The sequence below is a fragment of the Cydia pomonella genome, chromosome 20, assembly GCF_033807575.1.
Source record: "Cydia pomonella isolate Wapato2018A chromosome 20, ilCydPomo1, whole genome shotgun sequence".
NCBI classification, from domain to species: Eukaryota; Metazoa; Arthropoda; class Insecta; order Lepidoptera; family Tortricidae; genus Cydia; species Cydia pomonella.
In genome coordinates this window covers 4,700,872-4,723,417 of record NC_084722.1, presented here as the reverse complement: position 1 = coordinate 4,723,417, position 22,546 = coordinate 4,700,872, and the positions used below count along the sequence as shown (strand labels likewise).

At 38.6% G+C, this 22,546-nt stretch overlaps 3 protein-coding genes across 3 annotated transcripts; 1 reads left to right on the top strand and 2 right to left on the bottom strand.

Annotated features, from left to right (window-relative positions):
• Positions 1-404: 404 nt before the first annotated feature.
• Positions 405-3,710, bottom strand: LOC133528805 (lipase 3-like). The gene has a single exon (XM_061866273.1). The coding sequence runs from the start codon at positions 2,332-2,334 to the stop codon at positions 907-909; it is 1,428 nt and encodes a 475-aa protein (XP_061722257.1). The 5' UTR covers positions 2,335-3,710; the 3' UTR covers positions 405-906.
• A 496-nt stretch (positions 3,711-4,206) lies between these two features.
• Positions 4,207-22,228, bottom strand: LOC133528804 (luciferin 4-monooxygenase-like). Its single transcript, XM_061866272.1, has 11 exons — positions 22,071-22,228; positions 21,062-21,269; positions 20,122-20,314; positions 18,936-19,073; positions 10,847-10,997; positions 9,889-10,023; positions 6,997-7,128; positions 5,907-5,987; positions 5,365-5,511; positions 4,785-4,950; positions 4,207-4,508 (listed from the first exon to the last, which is right to left on the bottom strand). Exons 1-11 carry the CDS (start codon positions 22,182-22,184, stop codon positions 4,330-4,332), a joined length of 1,644 nt encoding a protein of 547 aa, XP_061722256.1. The 5' UTR covers positions 22,185-22,228; the 3' UTR covers positions 4,207-4,329.
• LOC133528806 (retinol dehydrogenase 13-like) lies at positions 12,186-13,469 on the top strand. The gene has a single exon (XM_061866274.1). The coding sequence runs from the start codon at positions 12,408-12,410 to the stop codon at positions 13,350-13,352; it is 945 nt and encodes a 314-aa protein (XP_061722258.1). The 5' UTR covers positions 12,186-12,407; the 3' UTR covers positions 13,353-13,469.
• Positions 22,229-22,546: the final 318 nt, after the last annotated feature.

Genomic DNA, 22,546 nt, shown 5'->3' with positions numbered 1-22,546 from the left:
ACCGTAGGTACTCATATTATGCAGTTTTACTAAGCACCTTGTCCTTGTGACAGTCGACGACTTTCGTAAACAACCTCTCCGTCTTGGCCACATCGCGCGGGTGCACCAGCCAATCAGAGCTTTGCCACCTAATTTTTAAACCTTGCCGAACCTTTTCGAAAAAAGGACCTATAGTTTTTCATGACTTTCTTCTGCCAGACAGCAAAATCCTTTGAGTTCGTGCTGTGTTGTAAATAGTTTTAAGAAAAGAGCGTACTTCCATCTTACAGTCCGGCAACGGTAATTGCTTACAATCAGGCGATTCGTCTGCTCGATTGACTCCTATATAAAAAAAAGTTATTCCCATGAAGTTTCCACAAATTCATTATTAGTTTGTATCATTGAAAGAATACAAAATGCAAACATATTTTATATCACATACATTTACTTTGTTAAGTAACATATATTTTCCGGTTTTGTATACTTATATAATCTCGCAATCACGGCCTTGTTCATGGTCATCGAGGTAATATTAGATAATAACAAGACACGTGAAACATCAAATAAAAATAGGTAGATATTGAATCAATTAATATAATATTTAATTTTATTAAAACTATTATTTTAAGACGAAGACAACCAAAAGAGTTCATACTTTCATTTAATATTTCTGTAAACGTACTCATTATGCAGTCTTTGACAGTCTTATATAATAATTTCAATTTGAGTAAATCTTACAATTCTGGTTTATTTAAAATAAATCTTTTAAAAGTCGGTAACATCATTTAAAAATATAATTAAACTCAAAAGGTGTTCATACCTTGATACACCTTGTTTTAACAACTTACAATTTGTTCCCTAATTTACCTACTTACAGTCGAATATACCGCTACCTACCATATTTTGTAAAGAGCCCACTACCGAATCTTAATAACGAGACAATATTTTACTCAGCCTCTTATAAATTAATTGTTTCACATCTTTCGCTATAATAAAGTCCATATGATTAAAGTTTTTACTAGGCACCTTGTGCGAGTCGACGACGTTCGGCAACAGCCTCTCCGTCTTGGCCACGTCGCGGGGGTGGACCAGCCAATCGGCATCGCTGTACACCAACGACACTGGCGCTGTCACTTTCCCGAGGTCGTATTCAGGAGGCTCACTGCTCCCATATCGCTTCATGTTCCCTTCCGCCCCGTAATCGAACTGCCTAAACTTTTTCGATATAATTTCTTGCGCGTAATGAACTAACTGTTTCGCTGAAGCTCCTGAAGGCATGTGGCTGAATATTACAGGAAGGTTCGTGACGTTCAACTGCTCAACATTGAACCCCGCTACAAGGAACATGATGTTGGAACAGAAGAACTCCGCCAGGGGCCCCGTGCCGCACGCCAGCCACCGCGCGAGCCTCATCAAGTTGTTATCTGGTCCCAACTCGTGAATACCGAAAGCTCTTGACGCCGCATATAACAATCCTGATGAAGGCGCTAAAAGCCGTATGAACGGAGATCTCATATGAGAATTAAAAGCGACCGGCGACATTGCCACCGCCAAGGCAATTTTATCCATGTATTCTGGCCGCTCAGACCCCAACACAAAGAAAGCGGTTGTTCCTTGAGAGTGCCCGATATATTTAAGCTTGTCGCGACCGGTGACGTTCAGAGTATAGTCGATCATAGCTGGAAGATCATAGTAACCCACTTCGTGCCAGGAGAAATCCCAAAAAGTACCTTGGGAAGGTTTTATTTTGATATGTCGGCGAGAATGTTTGCAGCCACGTGAGTTAGCTAACCACACATCATATCCATCCCTTGCTAGTAAATACGCTATCCCACTTTCCGAGCCAGCCACCACGTAGTCATCTGAGCTTCCAATCAGTCCATGCTGTACTAAAACGGGCGCGCCGTCGCTAGGTATTCTGAACATCTTCAAGATATACCCATCCTCAGTTACAACTTCATGAGTCTCCACAGGAAATCCATATTTAGCAATGAGCTGGTCACATCGGAGGTCGCAATCTTCGTTACGCAAGCCATACTTGAAATCGGAGACGAAATTTTCACCCAAAGCTCCAAGGTTGTTGTCGTTGAAGGAGACTGGGAGGCCGTTGATACCGCTGCCGCCGCTGCTGATGGACCGCACTATAGAAATCGGCACATCGGTGAACAAATTTACGAAATCAACAAAGCCAGTGGCTCTGTTTGGCGCCGGATATGTGCGAGCACTTTCAACGGCAGTTGCATTCGGAGCAGCGCGGGCCGCCCGCGGATGCACCAGCTCCGAACTCTGGGTATAGCCAGATTGGCTGGAACTAAACGCGAACGTCAATAGAAATAAAAATATAATAGTGGCCATACTAGGAAATTCGAACGCTTCGCGGCAAAGGTTAGTTATAAACTGATCGTTCTCCAATGTCGGGCTTGTAAACACCGAAATTAATTTTATTTTAATGCATATATTATATTAAAAAAACTTAAAGGACATCTACTAACGCCAACCTCAACGTTGATTATAACTCTACATTATCTTCGTTGACTATTTGACATATAAATACTTTATACGGCAGTTAGTGAACCCATTGCCCTTTTATAATTGGCCTGCATTGTGCCGAGATGCCTGCTTTGCCATTACTCCTCAGTCTCCTCACGTTCCTCCCCATGTGATTTACGTCATGGTATGAGCCTGTTAAACTAGTTCGTTAAGTTGTTTTTCTGTTGAAAATTGGTCGCTCTGCCCTCACTAGAGCTTAATATTTTGATTGTAGATAGGTTTTTAGGGTTTCGTAGTCACCTAGAAACCCTTGTAGTTTCGTCATGTCCGTCTGTCCGTCCGTCTGTGGCTTTGCTCCGTGATTGCTAGTGCTAAACAGCTGCAGGGATACATGAATCATGTATAGCACCAGAACGGTAAAATAAAAAGTAGAAATAAAAATTTTTTAGGGTTCCTCTCATACATTTATTTTTTATTTTTCGCTTAACCCAATGGTGTGGGATATCGTTGGAAAGGCCTTTCAAAACTAATAAGGGTCCCCAAGAACTTTTTTTTTTGGTAAAGTTAATATTTTCGGAAATTATTATTGCTCCGGAAGAAAAAAAATGTCCCCCCTCTAATTTTTGAACCATGGGTCCAAAAATATGAAAGAAAAGTGTAAACAAATACTTTCAATAAAAGCTATAGCGAACATGATCGGTCCAGCCGTTTTTGAGTTATTGCAAAAAATCTTCTCTTCTTAGGAAAAGGACGTACAAAGCGATGCGAAGGTACTCCCTTAGTCCCTTATGCTTCTAATGTACATGATACTTAATAATAGCCCCCGTTTGGCCTGTTCTGACAGAATGGTAACTACGAAACCCTACACTGAGTATGGCGCGACATATCTTGGCCGAATTTTTCCTTAAGCATGTATCTACTGTAATTTATGTGACAGCCGGGTTGGTGACGGAGTAGGTATCTGGTGGTGTGGTCATGGTCACGGGATAGGAATCAGGAATAAAATATCAAAACAGGGATCCTGGCAGGCTTCTCAAACAATCTAGGTACTCGGTACTCTGCAGTACTGATAGGGCATAAAACCGTCGATGAATAAAAACATCAAAAAACTTACAATAATGTGCCTCGTGTATCATGTATGGAACTGCGATTTAAAAATAATAATTTATGTGATGATTAGTATTAATAAATCGATAGATTGATAGATTTATTTATTGGTACGTGATTTGGTACTAATCATCAGTATAAGTAAAATAAATTATTATATTCGGAAATTTATACATTATTAATACATTCGGAAATAAATATTATAAGGCACATTCTTACACAAAATGACCAAGTCCCACGGTAAGCTCAAGAAGGCTTGTGTTGTGAGTACTCCGAGAACGATATAAGTACATACATAATGACTAAAAGACTTGAATTTTATATAAGTAAAACTGAAAATTTTATGTAGTTAGGTATGTGAAGAGGCGCACAAAAGGGAAAAGTGGCGAACTATTACTTTGGAGACTACGATGCTCCGTTAGGGTAGGGTAGAGCCGGCACCAGTATGTTATTTAGTAAAATAAGTACATTTGATTTATGATATTAATGCCGGAACATTTATTTATTAAGGACACGTGCATTTATATATTTCTTATTTAAATTACATTTATAACTTACTATTTTTTCTCAAACGTTCTCTTACACACCGACATCTACATTACTTAAAAAAGCAGTTAAAATCGATAAGCGTTTCCGTTTTAATATTATGATTTATTTTCGTTTAGAATGTCTTTATTCATTAAAAATATTTACTTACTAACAATCAGATATTAAATATGTACATTTTATTTTCTAATTTAAAGCATTCGTACTCTAATTTACTTTTTCATTTGGTGAGTCTGAGTGCGTTGGAACATCACAGCTAAGTTCACTGTGAACTCGCATGACTATGTCGCCAACTTTTGGTCGGATTATTTTGCCGGAGAATGTTCTAGGGAAGCTCTCCACAAAAATAACTCCACCGTGTAGATGTTTGTTGACGGAGAGATTAGCTGAAAAAGAAGAATAAATATAGGTATTTAATTTTAAAGTCAATCCGTCTGCACCAACTTAAATTCTTTATTATAAAAAAACTGCAACTTAAAAGTATCCGGCATCAGAGCGATTTTTATCAAAATATTTTTTGAGCGAATTTTATAGAAATATGTATAAATTTCACCTATCGAGCATTTGTATCTAATTTCCATGGAATTTTCCGATTATCTTATGAAGAGAATGGGATGTTAAAAGGTATGCTTGCAAGTGTACTTGTGAGTAACTTTACTAACTGGCAACGAGGTCCTTGATGTTTTGCTCGGTGACGGCGGCGCCGACTCGGCGCTGCACGACGGCGACGGCGCGCTTGCCGTCCTCGGCGTGCGGTACGCCGACCACACACGCCTCCACCACATCAGGGTGGGTTTTGATCACTGTTTCCACCTCCATGGGCATCACCTGAAGAATACGATAATTTGAGACGCATGCTTACCTTACCATGTACTACTGGTGTTGACCATGTATTTTAGGGTTCCGTATTTTTTAATATTACAACGTCGCAACGGCAACAGGCATTTTAAAAGGTCCGCAACGCGCTCGTAACACCTCTGGAATTGCAAGCACTATGGATGATCAGACGGACCGTAGGCTTATTTGTCATCGAGCTCATTTGTCCCGCTATCTCTTTACTAAAAGCAAGTAGGTACACTAGGTACCGCATGCTCTAAGAGCACACTTAAAAGTAACTACCGAACGACTTAACATTAGCAAAATCGTCATAGATTTGATGGAGGCCATACTTTAAAAGAAGATTTACTGGGAGCTTCGTTCATATAAGTATATTTTTGATGAATTGATAATTAAAATACTTACAAAGTAACGTCTAACTTTGAAGGTACAAGACATGCGATCCACGTAGAAGTAGTAACCGTCTTCGTCTCTGTACAGCAGATCTCCGGTCCTGTACCAGCCATCAGCCGTTATCACCCGAGCGGTCGCTTCTTGATTATTGTAGTATTCCTACATGACAGACGTTGAAATTAAATTGGCTTCTTTATACTCTTTAAAACGAATTTAACAGTGCTAGAGCACTGAACCGAGCTCAGTGGAATACTTACCAAATAATTATATTACAAGTTTGTATACATATACAACATTTATAAACTTCAGGGCCATGGGGGCCAAGTGCGCGTCGGCTCTGTAAATATTTGTCGGCGCGCCTACAGTGCGACAAAATATTAGAAAATAAATAAAGGCGCCACTATCTTCGTAACTAAAAACGGCCAGTTTGGACCCCTTGCCCGTTGACGGCGATCTGGACAAAAATTTTATCTATAGGTTTTTGTACTTAATTAGGAAGTAAGTTTTGTTTTGTTTTTATAAACCTTTTTTGTTAATAATGAGTAAATACTTACAGCGAACCTTGGGCCCTTAGACCAAAGCTCCCCGACCTTGTTTGGCTCGGTAATGACTTCGCCAGTTTTTGTGTCCACCAACTGAGAATTAATATATTAATGCCGGTTTTATCATTAGGCCCTTTAAATAGTAAGTACTTAGGTATAATTAAGATAGATATTATGAGGAAAGAGGACGGCCGACTCTCCATACAACCGTAGTTCCCATTTTCCTCTCTGGATATTGACATTTTGGAAAATATTATTACATAATTTGATATATACTAACCATAGCTATGCCCCTACATTTGACTTTTTTCGATGTTTGAATTATTATAAAATATAAGGGCAAAAACAGATTTCATTCAAGATTTTAAATGCTTCTAACTCCTGTAATAATTTAAATCCTGTAAAAATCAAACGTAGAGGCATAGCTGTAGTTGATATACAATAAATTGTATCAAAATATTTTCTATAATGTCCAGATGGATGTGTGTATCCAGAGAGGAAAACCAGGACAACGTTTGTATGAAAAGGTGTTTTCGGGCGAGTCCTCGACTTTCGCCTTAAAATAAGTAATTCTACACTGTAACGACCTCCACCTAGTCGAAGCAGGAGGTCCCGCATTGCATTGCGATATTTGTTCCTGAGATATGAATGTTTTATACGTGTATAAGTATTATATACAGTATATATCTATAAATAAATAATAAATATACCTATCGTCTTCTAGTACCGACTACACAAACCTTATTGAGGTTACTGTGGGACTTGTGTAAAATTGTCCAATAATTTTTACTAATTAGGTACCTATTTAACACTAGATGTATAAACAATAATATCTGGGAGACCGAGCTTTGCTAGGAAAACATATAAAAACTCAAAAATGCGCGTATTCCCGGAAATAAGACCTAGATATATACACGAATTGCTTGTGTAAAGGTATAAGATAATCGCAAACACTAAGATAGGTCTACTGTAAAATACTTTATCAACCATGTCATTGATAATATCATCATCATAAATATCAAAATGTTTACCGGATACAATTAATTTTTATCGTCCAATAATATCGACATTATAAAGTAGGATAAATTTTAATAAAATATACCTGAACTTGCACTAGGTTAATTTCTTTTCCCACATTTCCAGCGGGACCGTTTGGGCAAGGCAGGAAAATTGGTCCCACACACTCTGTTTGTGCAAACAGATTCCATATCTCTGCTTTGGGCCGCATTTTCGACTGCAAAAGTGCAAATTTAGAAAATACTTCAAATCAAAACCATCTATTGACATTTTAAAGAACTATTTATTGACAATAACAATATACATAATGGATATATACAGATGATTACTATAACTAGCTTATATCTAAAATAGGCCCTTGAGGCATTGTACCAAGGATGCTGGCGGCATTTCCTCGTTGTATCGCAATACTGATACGTTGTGCGAGGAAGCCGCCAGCTCTTCGGTCACCAGTTACGTCAACCAGACGTTTCGCGATTTCTCCAAAAAACTTGTGCGCGCTGGGACCCCATGGATCTAGAGTTTCAACGCCAAAAGGTACATCTACCATCTATTTGACAAGAAAATTCAGACCAATACAATATACAATATCACTTTTTTCTTTATCCGCGAAGAAATGCAAAGGTGTATTTGAAGTCCCAACCCGCAGCGTGGGGACTATAGCCCAAGCCCTCTCGAACACAAGAGGAGGCCTGTGCCCAGCTGTGGGACGTATGTAGGCTGAATTATTATTAGGTATTATACAAATATCAATAAAAATTTCCCCCTGGAGATTAAATATCGCTATCGTTAGCGGTTATAAATATCGTTAGACTTTTGTCGATATGAACTTCCCCTCCTCCCTCACCCCAGTCTATCGGCTAGTGACGCACTTGTTCTATAGTACTATACATATAATCAGACCCCGTTATCAGTGGTGAAGAAACATTGAAAATACTATGGCTGGCACTAAACATTAATATTTACACGTGTATAATTTGATATAGGTACCTAATATTTGATGAAAACAATATACCTACTTACTCGTATTTCATTCATCTTACTAATATTATAAAGAGGAAAGATATGTTTGTTTGTTTGTTTGCATTGAATAGGCTCCGAAACTACTGGACCGATTTGAAAAATTCTTTCACCGTTGGGAAGCTACACGTGAACATAGGCTATATTATATTTAAAAAATAAATGTTGAATACCCGTGCGGAGCCGGGGCGGGCCGCTAGTTGGTATATATTTATAATGTGAAGCCAATTGCCTTTAAAAAGGTTTCATTTCGTTGTTGAACTCTATAATAATACTTAGGTACTAAATTGACATTTATTTGTCAAAATATGTCTGATGTCATATACTTACTTAATTTTGTTCGGTAAAAATATAAACTTCCTGGATAATCGTGCTGAATTCTCTCAGTTTAAAATGGAGCTAATGGCAAAACTGGAAATAAACCGAATGCGACGCGGAAAAAATGGTTTGTAATTTTAGTAAAACTGTGCAATAGACGATATTTTTTCTCCAATAGTTATTGATAATTTTTTCGTGACAAAATTTTTTTTTTTATCCTACAGATGTAACTATGAGTGAAATATAATATGTAAAACTGGGAATCATAAATCTTGCAACTCATTTCTTACCTATTTCCTGTATATTACATTTCGTGACATAGATACAGATTCGGTGACAGTGCAATAATAAACCAAAAATAATGCGTTTCATCTTAAATTGTTTTAAGCGACATTTATACCAGTATGTCAAATGTACACGAATTAAATGAATATTGTGTGACAACCCTATGATTCTATTTCAATGAATTTTCACCACTGATAACGGGGTCTGCATATAATGTATGAAATATCCTGAATGTCTAAGGTTTTGAGAGTCATTCGATGACAGGCTTTTGTTTGATGTTACCTATATTTTGTCTAGTTAATACAATATGCTTGTGCACGTATAGTGGAGCCTTTAACCACGTATAGTATGATGAATTTTATCGACAAATCACGGCGCTTACTTATGTTTTTTTTTCTCAACCATTTCAAAAATACACCCCTTCACAGTTTTATGCTGCCAAACACGACTGCACTTGGTTATGGTTAATGTACCATTATCTCTCCATTTACCTATCGCACATTTAAAAAATAATAATCATTCAATCATAAATGTCACATAGAATTTTCCACAATTACTCGAGAATTAATCACAATTAATCGAAAAATTGTCTTCAAAAATTCCTTTTTTTGCATTTTATCTTTTTTTTTCGAAACAAGGTCTTTGACCTGTACTTTTTAAATGTTAAATAATAGCACAGGATATCAGCTACAAGTTGACATTATAATGATAGCCCTAGTTAAAACATTTCACAAGTTACACGAGTCCAGGTCCAAACAAGACCTTTCGGTAATGTGCGTCGAACTAAGTTGCTTTAGTTCTAAATGATAATTCTGGCGCCGGGCAATTATGCTTTACAAGTAAGTTGACGCTCATTGCAGTAAGTCTTGTTTGGACTCGTGTAACTTGTGTAATGTTTTAACTAGAGCTATCGTTTTGATGTCAACTTTTAGCTGATATCCTGTACTATCAATTTACAATAAAAAAGTAAAGGTCAATGACCTCGTTTTCGAAACAAATGATAAAAATGTAAAAAAAGTAAATTTTTAGTAATTGTGGAAAATTATCTGTGACATTCATGCTTGAAATTTATCGAATGCGATAGGTAAATGGAGAGATAATGGTACATTAACCGAGTGCAGTCGTATTTTGCAGCATAAAACTTCGAGGGGTTGTATTTTTAAAATGGTTGAGAAAAAACATAGGTATGAGGGATGATTTGTCGATAAAATTCATCGTACTATACGTGGTTAATGGCTCCACTATACGTGTACAAACATATTGTATTTTTCATGGGTTTTGTTACTGTTATTATTGAATGTAAATATGTTGCTGTTAGTAAATAAATAAGTATCAAGATCAAGAGATGACTTACCCTGAGTAGTTGCAATATCTCTGTGTTGATAGAGGAGCCAGTGACGACAATGGTGTTGAAGCAAGTCATGTCACAGGGTTTCGGGTGCCGGGCGATGCCTGTGAATAACAGCGGGCTGCCGGTGCTTATGGCCGGCTGAAAAATTAGGAACGTAGTTTAGTTTTACATACTGTTTTGTTTTATACCACGTTGGTGGCAAACAAGCATACGGCGCGCCTGATGGTAAGCAGTCGGAAGTAACATACGAAACGGAGTTTTATGCCCATTTTCCCAGCCGGTATAGGAATAGGTTTGAACACGTTTATTACCTACGCGCGACCATGATAAGTATATGTATTAATAAAATATGTATAATAATATAAATACCGTGGGCTGGTACAACCCGACAGATTTTAACCACGCGTTCCTGAGGTCATAAGGACCAAATAATAAATATGAGTTTTAGTCAAACTAGGCCTAAAAAAATCCTATCCCGAAAAAAAAAATTTTTGCGTTTTCTGCATACGACCACGACACACACACACGACGACGATTTCTTTTTAGATATTGGTGAAAAAAAAAACATTACGAATAAGTAAAGTTTTTAATTGTTTACAGATAAAAATTGCGGATTTAAAACTATAATGTCCGTTAGTAGGCATGTCTGAAAACAAGTCACATAGTGGCAGCGTCGCAGCCAAAAAGGTGTGAATAATTTTGCATCTTAAAGCATATTTTCTACTAAATGCTGTTAGCAATAACTTCATATCAACAATAAATTAATTTTCAATTCAAAACGACACATTATGGCAGTTGTTATTTTTTATTATTTTATAAATTAGTATAATTAGTTTTTTGTTTTTCTATTAACACTTTAAACGCCGCGAACGTAATTTCCATACCCAAAACCGGTCAAATGTGTCCGGCGCGGTAGTTTATAGCTTAATGACGTGGACGCGCCTTTTAACTCTTTACTTACCCGATATTTGTTAATGATATCAATAGCGTCCTCGATGGTATGGGGCGCCGAGGATTGCACCTTGATGTGGTTGGCGGTGATCATGGCCAGAGATGCCAGGTATGAGGATATCCACTGCACGCTCGACAAGTTTAGAGCTGGTTGAACTTCCCTAGAAGAAATACCTACTTTTTAGACAAGGCATGGGTTCAGTGAATCAAAATTTGTGTATCAAACTATGCGTTAAGTATCTGCCATTCTCTGATACCATAGGAGTTCCCGGAAAGCTCGGCCGAATTTCACCTTCTCATACAAATGGACTTTCGTTTTCATTGCTCATAGATATACTCATAATCATAATCATTTATTTGCACATAAAAAGGTGTTACAAAAGTTACATGTCCTAGCCTTTTTAGCCGTTTTTGTCAGCATGCAAATGGGTCCTTATAATACATAAAATTTGTACTACATGAGACTACCTTAAATTAACTTAATTACTAAACTACATTAACTTAAATTAAACTAAAATAGAATAAACAATAAGTCAATTTTGCAGTAGTGCCAGCAATAGATAATAAAATAATTAAGTATGTAATGTCATGGTATAGAGTATAAATAATTTAAATTTTACTAATATGGATTTTATACATTACCATCCGCAATAAATTAATTAAAAGAGTAGATTTTTTTTCCAGTACCCATTTAAAAAGCGCTGTTTTAAATTTAGTATATGGCAGATCTTTTATATAGTCTGGTAGCTTATTGTATATGGCGACACTCATTGAGTAACAGTTTTTCTTAAAAGCAGCAGTTTTTTGCTGTTTAGGTACAACAAGCCTGTTTGTATTCCTAGTGTTTCTAGGAAACACCTCCTTTGCTGTCTTAAACAAGTTCATATTTAGTTTTACAAATTTAGAGACTTCAAACACATAGAGACAGGGTAGAGGGAGAATATTTAATTCCGAGAAAAGAGGTTTACAAGAAGTCATTGGGCACACTCCACGTATGGCACGAATACATTTTTTTTGGCAGATGAAAGCCCTTTGAACATCAAACCCGTTTCCCCACACGATCAGTCCATACCGCAGATATAAATATCCATAAACTAGTTTCTTTTGAAATTTAAATAAGTTTTAGTATTATTTAATTTTTGTTTGCCAAACATTGTATGTAATGTTAAAGAGACTCATACCTGCAGTCAAACTGTATATACAGTTTTGCAGGGAACTATTTTAGTTATAAGTTTTTAATTATTGTATTAATAAAAATAATTAATAATAATAATAATAAGTGTTTTTATATTTTACTTTTATATCCATATTATAAAAAATCCTAACCTAAGATATTAAATGAATAAAGAGAATAATAATAACAAACAGCCCTTGTAGAAGTCGATTAAAAATAGAGGCCACACACCGTACTTAATTAGTTTTCTCATAAAACGAAAATCCTGTTTCGGCCACTTCGTAATAGAAATAGATAGTAAAGACGTTAGGAGGGGGAAGTGGCACAACGGGTCATTAATTCCGGTTCAGTTGCGCCACACATTAGTGTTGCTAAGCAGTTCTCAAAATACAATATAATGTTTTTAATAACGATATTGCTTATATTTGTTACATGGGTGTACTGTAAATTATCTTGCGGAATATGTAAGAATAGCAGACATTTGGTTGGAAAAACGATTATTGTGACCGGAGGTAATGCTGGCATCGGATACGAGACTGCAAAGGATTTGGCGGGGAGAGGGGCGAGGGTCATTCTGGCCTGCAGGAACGAGGCGCGCGGCGTTACCGCCAGGGACCGGATTGTGGCTGCTACTGCCAACCCCGACGTACACTACCGACACCTCGACCTCGCGTCCTTACACTCGGTCAGACACTTCGCAGACGCCATCATCAAAACCGAAAAACGCCTCGACGTTCTCATAAATAATGCAGGCTGCTACGCAGCCTATTTCCAATACACTGAAGACGGCTTGTTGCTTCAAATGCAGAACAATTACTTTGGACCTTTTCTACTGACCAATTTACTGCTTCCGCTATTAAAAAGTTCAGCTCCCAGTCGCATTATAAACGTTTCTTCCCTCGCGCATGTGGGAGGTGTTATCGACTTCGATAATCTTAATGGAGAAAAGGAAACCAAAAACACTTACAACGAACTGAAAGTCTACTGCATTTCAAAGCTGTGCAACATATTAACGACAGTAGAATTAGAACGGCGGTTAAAAGGAACGGGTGTCACAGTTAACTGCCTACATCCTGGAATTGTGGCAACAGGGTTTGGAAGTGATAACTGGCTGGCATCAAGCTTCCTATTTTACCTAAAGGCCTTTTGGAAGAGTCCGTGGGAAGGAGCGCAGACAACGATCCACCTTGCCGTGACGCCGGAGTTAGCAACAACTAGTGGACGATATTTCGAAGACTGTGCTGAAGTGTTACCCAGCAAACAAGCGCAAGATGTTAATTTGGCCCGAAGACTTTGGGAAGAATCGGAGATATTAGTACAATTCAAAGCTTCTGCCGCGTGAGTGAATAATTTTTTTACATGCCTAAAGGGTGCCAAAGATGTTTTCCCGGTTTTACTAAGTAGAAATTAAGAGAATAGATTCATATGAAGTAACACTCCCTAATATTGAAATTCTTCAAATTAGACGCGTTTTACCTACCAATAAAACGCATATTAATTTACTTACCTTATTCGAAGCTTATTAATTGAGAGAGGCACGTCGTTTCCCGCCATTGTATTGCTATCTCTTTTCAACGTATGGCTATATTTCGCTCTTTTCCCCCACCATTAGTGGACCACCACCTGGCAGTGGGGATGAGGTTTACTTAAATGAAATCCCAGAATGGCTCGTCATTGGCTCGAAATTATTTGAATGCCACCAGGCAGAGTTTACTCATAAGCTTCGAATAAGGTAAGTAAATTAATATGCGTTTTATTGGTAGGTAAAACGCGTCTATTAATTTGACTTGACCGTTATTCGAAGCTTATTAATTGAGACCTGTTTGTTATCGCCTGGTGGTGGTGGAAAAGAAGACGCCAATGTGACCTTACAACGTGATGATAAATTTGACAGGACAGAAATGTATTAATACCTTAGATTCAGCAATTAAACATTTATTTCAAGAACATTATATATATTATAACAGACAAATTTTTATCATCACAGTTTTATTATAAGATTAGTTTAGTTTTCTACTTAATTGGTTCAAACAAGTGTGATACAGAATCAACAGTAGAGGATACAGGCATCACTTCACGCCTATAATATCGACTGAAAGTATTTTCCGAGCGCCAATTACCACGCGCTAGAATGTCGTCTACAGGGAAATTGTCCACCCAATGTTTTGATGCCACAGCAGAGCGAATGCTGCCCGGGGATGCAGTAATGCCTGCTTCCTTAAACAAGCTTTTTATCCATCCCGAAATGATCGTTCGGGAAGCACCTTTAACATCACCTCTTAGAGTAACAAATAAATCATATATGTTGGCTAACTCACGCCTACATTTCAATAAGGAAATAGTATGCTTCACCCAAAACACAGGATTCAAGTTTTGACCGTCAGGGTTCTGCAACAATTTCCATCCCGATTGCCTATAATCAGCGCAATCCGTCTTAGACCCAAATGTCGGCCAAAAAACAATAGCATCATCAGATTGCACAAAGTGTTGACAATCAATTTTCAACAATGTCAAATCATGAATTCGTCTGCCGGAACAAAGAAGCAGTAACATAGCAGTGTGCCTAGATTAACTTTCTATTAAAGGGCTTTCTAAATTAACTTTACATTTATTCAGATGATCGAGAAGAATTTTAATATTCCAAATAGGTGGTTTTTGGCCAATAGGTTTCTGTAAAGCAATTGATTTAAGGACATGTTTAACAAGAATGTGTGAACTTAATAGGCCAGAATCCTCAGTATTACATAATGTTGACACTATACTGACTTGTAAAGCAATATAGTTCTGTACGAAAGTTTATGTATCAAATGAAGGTCTGACAAATATTTAGCTACGTCTGAACCTGATGGCTTCTTATAGTCTACCTTATGACTAGTAGCCCAGACCACCCACTTCTTCCACGCTATGTCGTAAGTTTTTCTGGTAGACGTACGCCAAGATTGTTCGAGCAATTTTAATTGATCAGAATTCCAGTCAGTTAAGTTCGCTGACCACCCCCACACTTCCACACTTCTAGGACCATGTCCTGAACTTTCGGTGGTGCCAATCCCGTCGTGATGTCGATCAGGAACCTTTCCAGGGACCGCAGAGTGAATGGAGCTGCTAGAGCGCGTGACCTGATGTCCGCTCTCCAATAAACGCGATCCCATCGTGGTACTACTAGCAGATACGTGCCCGTTGCTTGGTTGAGATGGGCTAGTACTTTCGGCACCAGGTAAGGAGGTGGAAACACCCAGGCCAGGTTGTAATTCCATACGTGTGAAAAAGCGTCGTGAAATAATGCCTTCGGATCGTTTTGGTCCAGTGAGACGTAGTTTGTCACTACATGCGCCCTGTGAGACGCAAACAGATCGATTTGGGGAACACCCCATTTTGAAAAAACTTTCTCTAAGGCCCCCGGAAGCAGATGCCACTCCGGGGCCTGGCGAAGCCGCGACAGGTGATCTGCATGGCTGTTGTATTTTCCCGGAATGTGAACTAAGTTCAGATGGATGCGATATTGCTCTAGGATGCAAAATATCTGAAATGTTAATTCCAGGAGTGGATTCGATTTTGTTCCGCCCTGATTGCGTAAGTAAGCTAGCACAGTTTTGTTGTCGCATTGGACAAGTACTGTAGAGTTGCTCAGGTACTGACAGTGACCTTCTAATACCCTTTGAACAGCAAGCATCTCTTTCTGATTGCAATGTAGCATTTGCTCCGATTTTGTCCAAAATCCAGTCAGAGCTAGATCGTCTAATTGGGCACCCCAGGCCAGGTCTGACGCATCTGTTGTTAAGAAGTGCGATGGTGGGGGCAGATGGATTGGCGAAGGCATATGACAATGATGCAACCACCACATCAAGTCCTCCTTTACCCTGTCGGGAATGGTATAAGTCCGGCTTGAAAATCGTGGCATAGAGTTGAGAAGGTTTAGTAGGGCTCGGTAGTTCAACCTCCCCTTTTGAACCGTAAAACTTGCGAAGTTTAGAAGTCCCACTAACCTCTCTAAATTTTTCCGGCTGGTTTTCGCAGCGGAAAGCATCAGTTGAATTTTGCCTATCAAAATAGCGATCTTTTCCTCTGGAAGTCGTTTCTGGTTTCCCCAGGCATCCCACCAGACGCCTAAGTATACCAGTGCTTTTTGGGGAGTCAATTGAGATTTTTGATAATTGATCAACCACCCTAGTGTTTCTAATTTCTTTACGACCACCTTGACATGCCTGGCCAGTGTATTCTTGTCTTGGTGAGCAATAAGGAAATCGTCGAGGTATACTATTATCCTTATATTCATGTCCCTTAGAACCTGCGCTACCCAATTGGTGAAGGTCGCAAAGGTTTTTGGCGCAGTGCTGAGCCCGAACGGTAAGCAGGTCATCTGCATGAGCTCTTGGCCGTAGATAAGGCGTAGAAATCGCCTGTGTGGTGGGCTTATCGGCAGATGGAAGTACGCCTGGGACAAGTCTACCTTGCATAACCAGTCCTCCGGCTGAATGAAATTTGGCACGCGGTGCACGTTTATCAATCCAAAATTTTCGGCCATTACATACCGGTTTAAAGCCTTCAAATTGAAAATAGGCCGGGGCGAGCCGTCGCTTTTGGGCACTATAAACATCGTTGATATGAAACTGGGAGACGGATCCACAACTTCTAGCACACCCTGTTCCTTCATTTGATTGATGATCTGCGTCATCTCGGCTGACTGCGGGCATTTGAGGTTGTTGCCGCAACAGTTTGGATAAACCAGAGGTGGCTTCTGAAAGAAGGGTATGCGATACCCCTTTAACATCCGTAACACGTGGTCCGGTGCGTTCATGTTCTCCCATATGTTGTAAAACTGTGCCAGCCGACCTGCCCTGAACCTCGTGTCAATATTTACCTTTCTTATTGTATCTGTACCCCGTGGGGGAAGCTCCTCGTTTTCGAGCGATTTTGGGCTGATGTTGGGGCCTTTGCTGGTATTGTCTCGACCGACGTCCCCGAAAGGAACCGCTTGACCCATTCTTAAATGCACTGTTACATCCTTGCGAAGGATAGTTATGATTGTAATTACCCCGCTGGGGAAGATATGGCTGCGCGGCAGCATTTTCTTGGCAAACATGAGCATTACAAGAATTGCTTGCATGTGGATGATTGCAGTAGCCCTGCGAGGGCACTTTATGAGGCACTGCTCCCTGCGAGGGAGCGCCTGTAGTGGCCTTAAACTCATCTGTTTGCGAAACAGTGGTCTTTTTGAGCGGCCAGAAACACTTACGAACTCCACCATGGTGCTCAATCTTAGCGGTAAATGCTTCGGTGTTGAAAAGCGACGAACTGGATGGCGGTATCTTGCGTATCGCCGCCTTAAGCAAAGGTTCCTTGATATGCTTCGTGATTCCATTTCGTCTCATGTTTATCACCTCGGCTCTGTGTCCACAAACCAGTTGTAACATGTCTTCGGATACTTTGAAAAGGTCGCCGCCCAAAAGGACGCTACTTACCTTATCGCGGAAGCTTTCGTACGAAAACTCTCCACCTGACTTAGTATAATCAAGTATTTCTGCCACTGCAGCGTGCAGGGCTTCTTGTTGTTTTATCAAACAAAACGTAAGGGCGCCATACGCTTTGTCAGAATGCACCAAATGAGGATAAGTGTCGTACTGTTTAACCTCTTCATTAACCTCCAAATCAGTGTAACCTGGAGACCTACTATAGATTTTCTGAGTTTCGGAATAGCGAATGTCATTCCAGCCCTTACTATCGAAGCGTTGCACCTCGCACAAAAGTTTAATTTGCTGTTCTGTAGCTTCAAGAATTGTTGGTTCCTTTAATTTGGTACCGAGGCCCAAAACAAAAGGTTTGGATGGGCCCGGCTGAGGTTCCGCTTCGGTATAAAGTTCTCGACTGACATTGTCCGAAACTACGGAATATGCATCACAATCATCATCACGAGTGTAATAATTATCAGGATTAACAAGTGCTCGCAGCTCGTTTACTTGTTTAGTTAATGTATGGAGCCTGCGACGGGACTTTTTTCGGCCCCCCCTTTTCTTGCTGCGATAACGGCACTTGCGTTTCGAATCCGACCTGGAAGAGTCTGAGGAACTGGAGCAGTCACTATCACTACTGCTTGACTCACTCGATACACGCTTATGTTTTGTTTTCGAGACATCCAGTTTGTCCTCAGGTTTTCCTTCTACATCATCCATAATCTACAATACAAACAACAATAAGAATCGAACGGTAAAAACCGTTTAAATAATTATAATTTTTCCACAAATTTGAAGGGTAGATTCGAAACTCTTTGTGCAATGGAGTAGAAACAAAGTAACAGCTACTCGAAGATTACTTACGTGAATAAGTTGTCACAAATAGGTAACCTTTTACTAGATACTTGCAGGTAATGAGCACGTAACTATAAACTTTTAAAATTAGATATTATGCTTGTACTTGGAGCTATAATTTTAAATAACTAATTTAACCAAAGTCGTACTTTTTGTTAGCACGACCTATCGCGGCGGGAAACGAGACGCCAATGACGAGCCATTCTGGGATTTCATTTAAGTAAACCTCATCCCCACTGCCAGGTGGTGGTCCACTAATGGTGGGGGAAAAGAGCGAAATATAGCCATACGTTGAAAAGAGATAGCAATACAATGGCGGGAAACGACGTGCCTCTCTCAATTAATAAGCTTCGAATAACGGTCAAGTCAAATTAATAGCTTGGTAAATAATCAGACACACCTAACTAGGTAGATACATTCTTACGATGAAAAAGTACACAATAATACGTATCTACTGCTAAGTAGTGTACCTATAAGTATATGCCTAGTTTAATGAGATACACTATTACTAGAGGAGAGAGTTATAGCTATAAAATAAGGTACATATTCCTTCATGAACTCCTAGAGCACAACGTCTATTAGTGTGACTATGAATACGAGCATTGATACACTTAGCGACTCACTTTTCTTTGAGTAGCACGTACAGTTGAAGTATCTTGATTATGGTGGGGTGCTGGAACGCTGCGACCTTGGGCAGCCCCGTGGTGCCACTCGTGCTCACGAGCCACGCAAACACCTTGTTTGTATCGAAGCTCGCCACTCTAAGACAAAACATAAAATATTATTGGACAATCTTACACAAATCGAGCTCAATAAAGTTTGTGTTGTGGGTACTAGACGAAAATATTATCATACTCGTATATGACAGATATGGATAAATACTTAAATACATCCATAACTCAGGAACAAATATCTGTGATGAACATACAAATAAATAAATAAATAAATAAATAAATAAATAAATAAATAAATAAATATTATAGGACATTATTACACAAATTGACTAAGTCCCACGGTAAGCTCAATAAGGCTTGTGTTGAGGGTACTTAGACAATGATATATATAATATATAAATATTTATAAATACTTAAATACATAGAAAACATCCATGACTCAGGAACAAATATCCATGCTCAACACACGAATAAATGCCCTTACCAGGATTTGAACCCGGGACCATCAGCTTCGTAGGCAGGGTCACTACCCACTAGGCCAAGCCGGTCGTCAAAAAAAAATCAAATAAAAGCCCTTGCCAGGATTTGAACCCGGAGCCTCCTGCTTATAGTCCAAGATCCCAGAGCCGCCAGACCTTACTTATTTTCTCATGAATAAAATGTATGGGATAATATAGTGTTAGTATGTACTTTTATTGTCTGCATTACAAGGTGCTAAAGGTTGGTAAAAATATTACTAACTTTTTTCAATATTCTCATGGCTGAGTTTTATGTATATTTTAGAAAACATTGTTAAAAATTGACAATCAACACTGCCAGACTTTCCGCCGGCGATAACTATTACCACTCTTAAAAACTGTAAAAAAAAAATATTGTAACTTTACTTATATTCTCACTCTTGACTTTTATATATGATGTCATTATTATATATGAGGGTCACTGCCGACAAGGTTAGGATGGGTTGTTACGAGGAAGTGATCCTTTCAAACGTATAATTAAAACCAACCGAGGATTACACGGTAGCTGGGTTGGTGCTCGGACTAAAATCTTTCTCGTTGTTTTCCATGTATGATATGCCACTTTTGTTATATATTTAAGCAAATTTATTTTATTATTGTAATTTAATGTATCTTACTTGAATGCGTGTTCCGGCGTGTGATCATCGTACATTTTTAAGAACTTTGCTAACGAATGGTCCCCGTCCCCAAATGTCACTAACTTAGTATCCAGCTCGAGGTCTGCCACGGCTCTTTTCATGTCGCCGAAGTTATCCAACTCACAGAACACTATTTTCGGTTTGGTCGTCTCGAAATGAAATTTAATTTCATCTGTAAAATAAAAACGAAATTAGAATTTAAACCTTTAATTAAATATGCTTAAACTTGCAAAAAAATTAGTAGCCCTTTGTGAATTATACCGCAATGAGATTGAAATCCGAAAATACGAGTAGGTTAGGTACCGTTGGTACCACAGGTTAGCACATTTTTTTAGCATTAGAAAGGTAAGCGATCTTGACGTTTTTATTAAAGAAAACACTCGTGAAAAATAAGTCACAGCAAATATATAACAATTATAAATCATATACGATTATTTACATTCTTTTGCTTTCATAAGTAATATAAACGATTTTTTTAAGCGTTTATCACAAATTTTCAATAAAAAGACACGTCAAAATAGTACACCTTTTTTCTAATGCTAAAACAATGAACTATAGGAGTTTAGGTCATCGATTTTAAATACCAAAATTTTAAATCGATGATATAGGCATCAGCATGGTATCAGCATCAATGAGATTTTCGTTAAACATTTCGTGTCGACACATGACTGTATTGCATTTGTATTTTATTTTATATAATAACATTAACTTCACCGTAATGAAAGTAGGTACATAGGTACCTTCATGCTTCATGCTTTTGTATTTGCAATCCTTGCTGTAATTCTGATAAAATGATATTTAATAATTTAAGTACGACATGTGTTCATCATTCTCATTCTAATAGCGATTTTTTTTCCTGTAGGTAATTCTGTAAATAATCATGAATAGGTAAATAAATAATCGTTTAGTAGTAGCTTACCATATTTATAAATAGGATCTATTCCAGCCAATGGCAACCCGTTCATATACGCTGCGTAGAAAGGAATGTGAACGTCCAGGTGGTTTCGTCCGGAGACCGCGGCCACGTCGCCTGGCCGCAGCCCCGCGTTCCGGAGACTTATAGCGAGCCGTATGGAACGGGCTTTTACTGACGACTTCGTCTCGGATTCGCCTGTTGCTGCATCGATCTAAGGTGTTTAGATTAGAAAAGTTTTAATAAAAAAAAATGCTCAGTGTAGGGTTCCGTAATTACCATTCTATTAGAATAGACAAAACGGCGGCTATTACATGTATCATGTACATTACATATTTTTACTAAATAGAGAAGATTTTTTGCATCATGGCGCCGCGTCGCATTCGCGAGTCATCGCTCACGTAAGACACTGCCTAACGGATCCCCACTACATTTAATTTTGTCACACATTGTAAGTCTACTATTTAATCTACTATATAAAGGAAGTTGGTAAAGAAGTTGCGTACTATGATTTTCTTAGCGGGTAGTTGAGTTTGGGACTATAAATAGTAATCAATAAATAAGCAGCTATTATAGAATCATTATCATTTTTTTTTAATACTACGTCGGTGCCAAACTAGCATACGGCCCGCCTGATGGCAAGCAGTCTCCGTAGCCTATGGACACCTGCAACTCCGAAGGAGCTTCATGTGCGTTGCCGACCCTAACACCGCACCTCGTTGAGCTTTGGCAATCTTACTCACCAGCAGGAACACAACACTATGAGTAGAGTCCAATGTTATTTGACTTTAATAGGCTAAACGGGGCTATTAGTAATTAAGTATCATGTACATTACAAGCATGAGGGAGCCTATATTTATAAAGCATCACGTGATCACCGATCATCCGTCATTAAAGAACGGAGTGTCGGACGCCCCGTTCCGGTTTCACGTGAGTCATTCTCTACAATCTCAATGCTCACTTTCTGTCAATTGATGCCACCTGTAAGATATTTTTTTCTCAACTTAAAACTGACCTGCCACACACAATCTTCAGGAAACTTGGTCATGTAGTCCATGAAGAAGTGTCCAAGATGATAACCACCATCTCCCCTTCCGTCACCGTTTACCGTGTGCTCTTTGAGATGCATGTTGCACACCAGACGTTACGAGAACACTAAGGTGAGAATAGATAAATTGGTGACTGTTATGGCTTTTATTAGTGCATAAAATCAGTGCGTGGTACAAACTAAAAGTTGAAGCGCCTTATGTTGTTACTTTTTTTTGTGGGTTAAAGAAGTTAAGACATAAACTACTAATTTTAGTCGTTTTTCTGGATATTGACATTATATCGAAAATGTTTATAAAATTAGATGTTTATTAACTATACCTATAAAAAGAAATGTAAAAAAACTAATTTGTTCGTTTTTAGGGTTCCGTACCAAAAAGGTACAACTAGGAACCCTTCCTTCCGTCTGTCACAACGCTAAATATCTCGAGAACCACTTAAGCT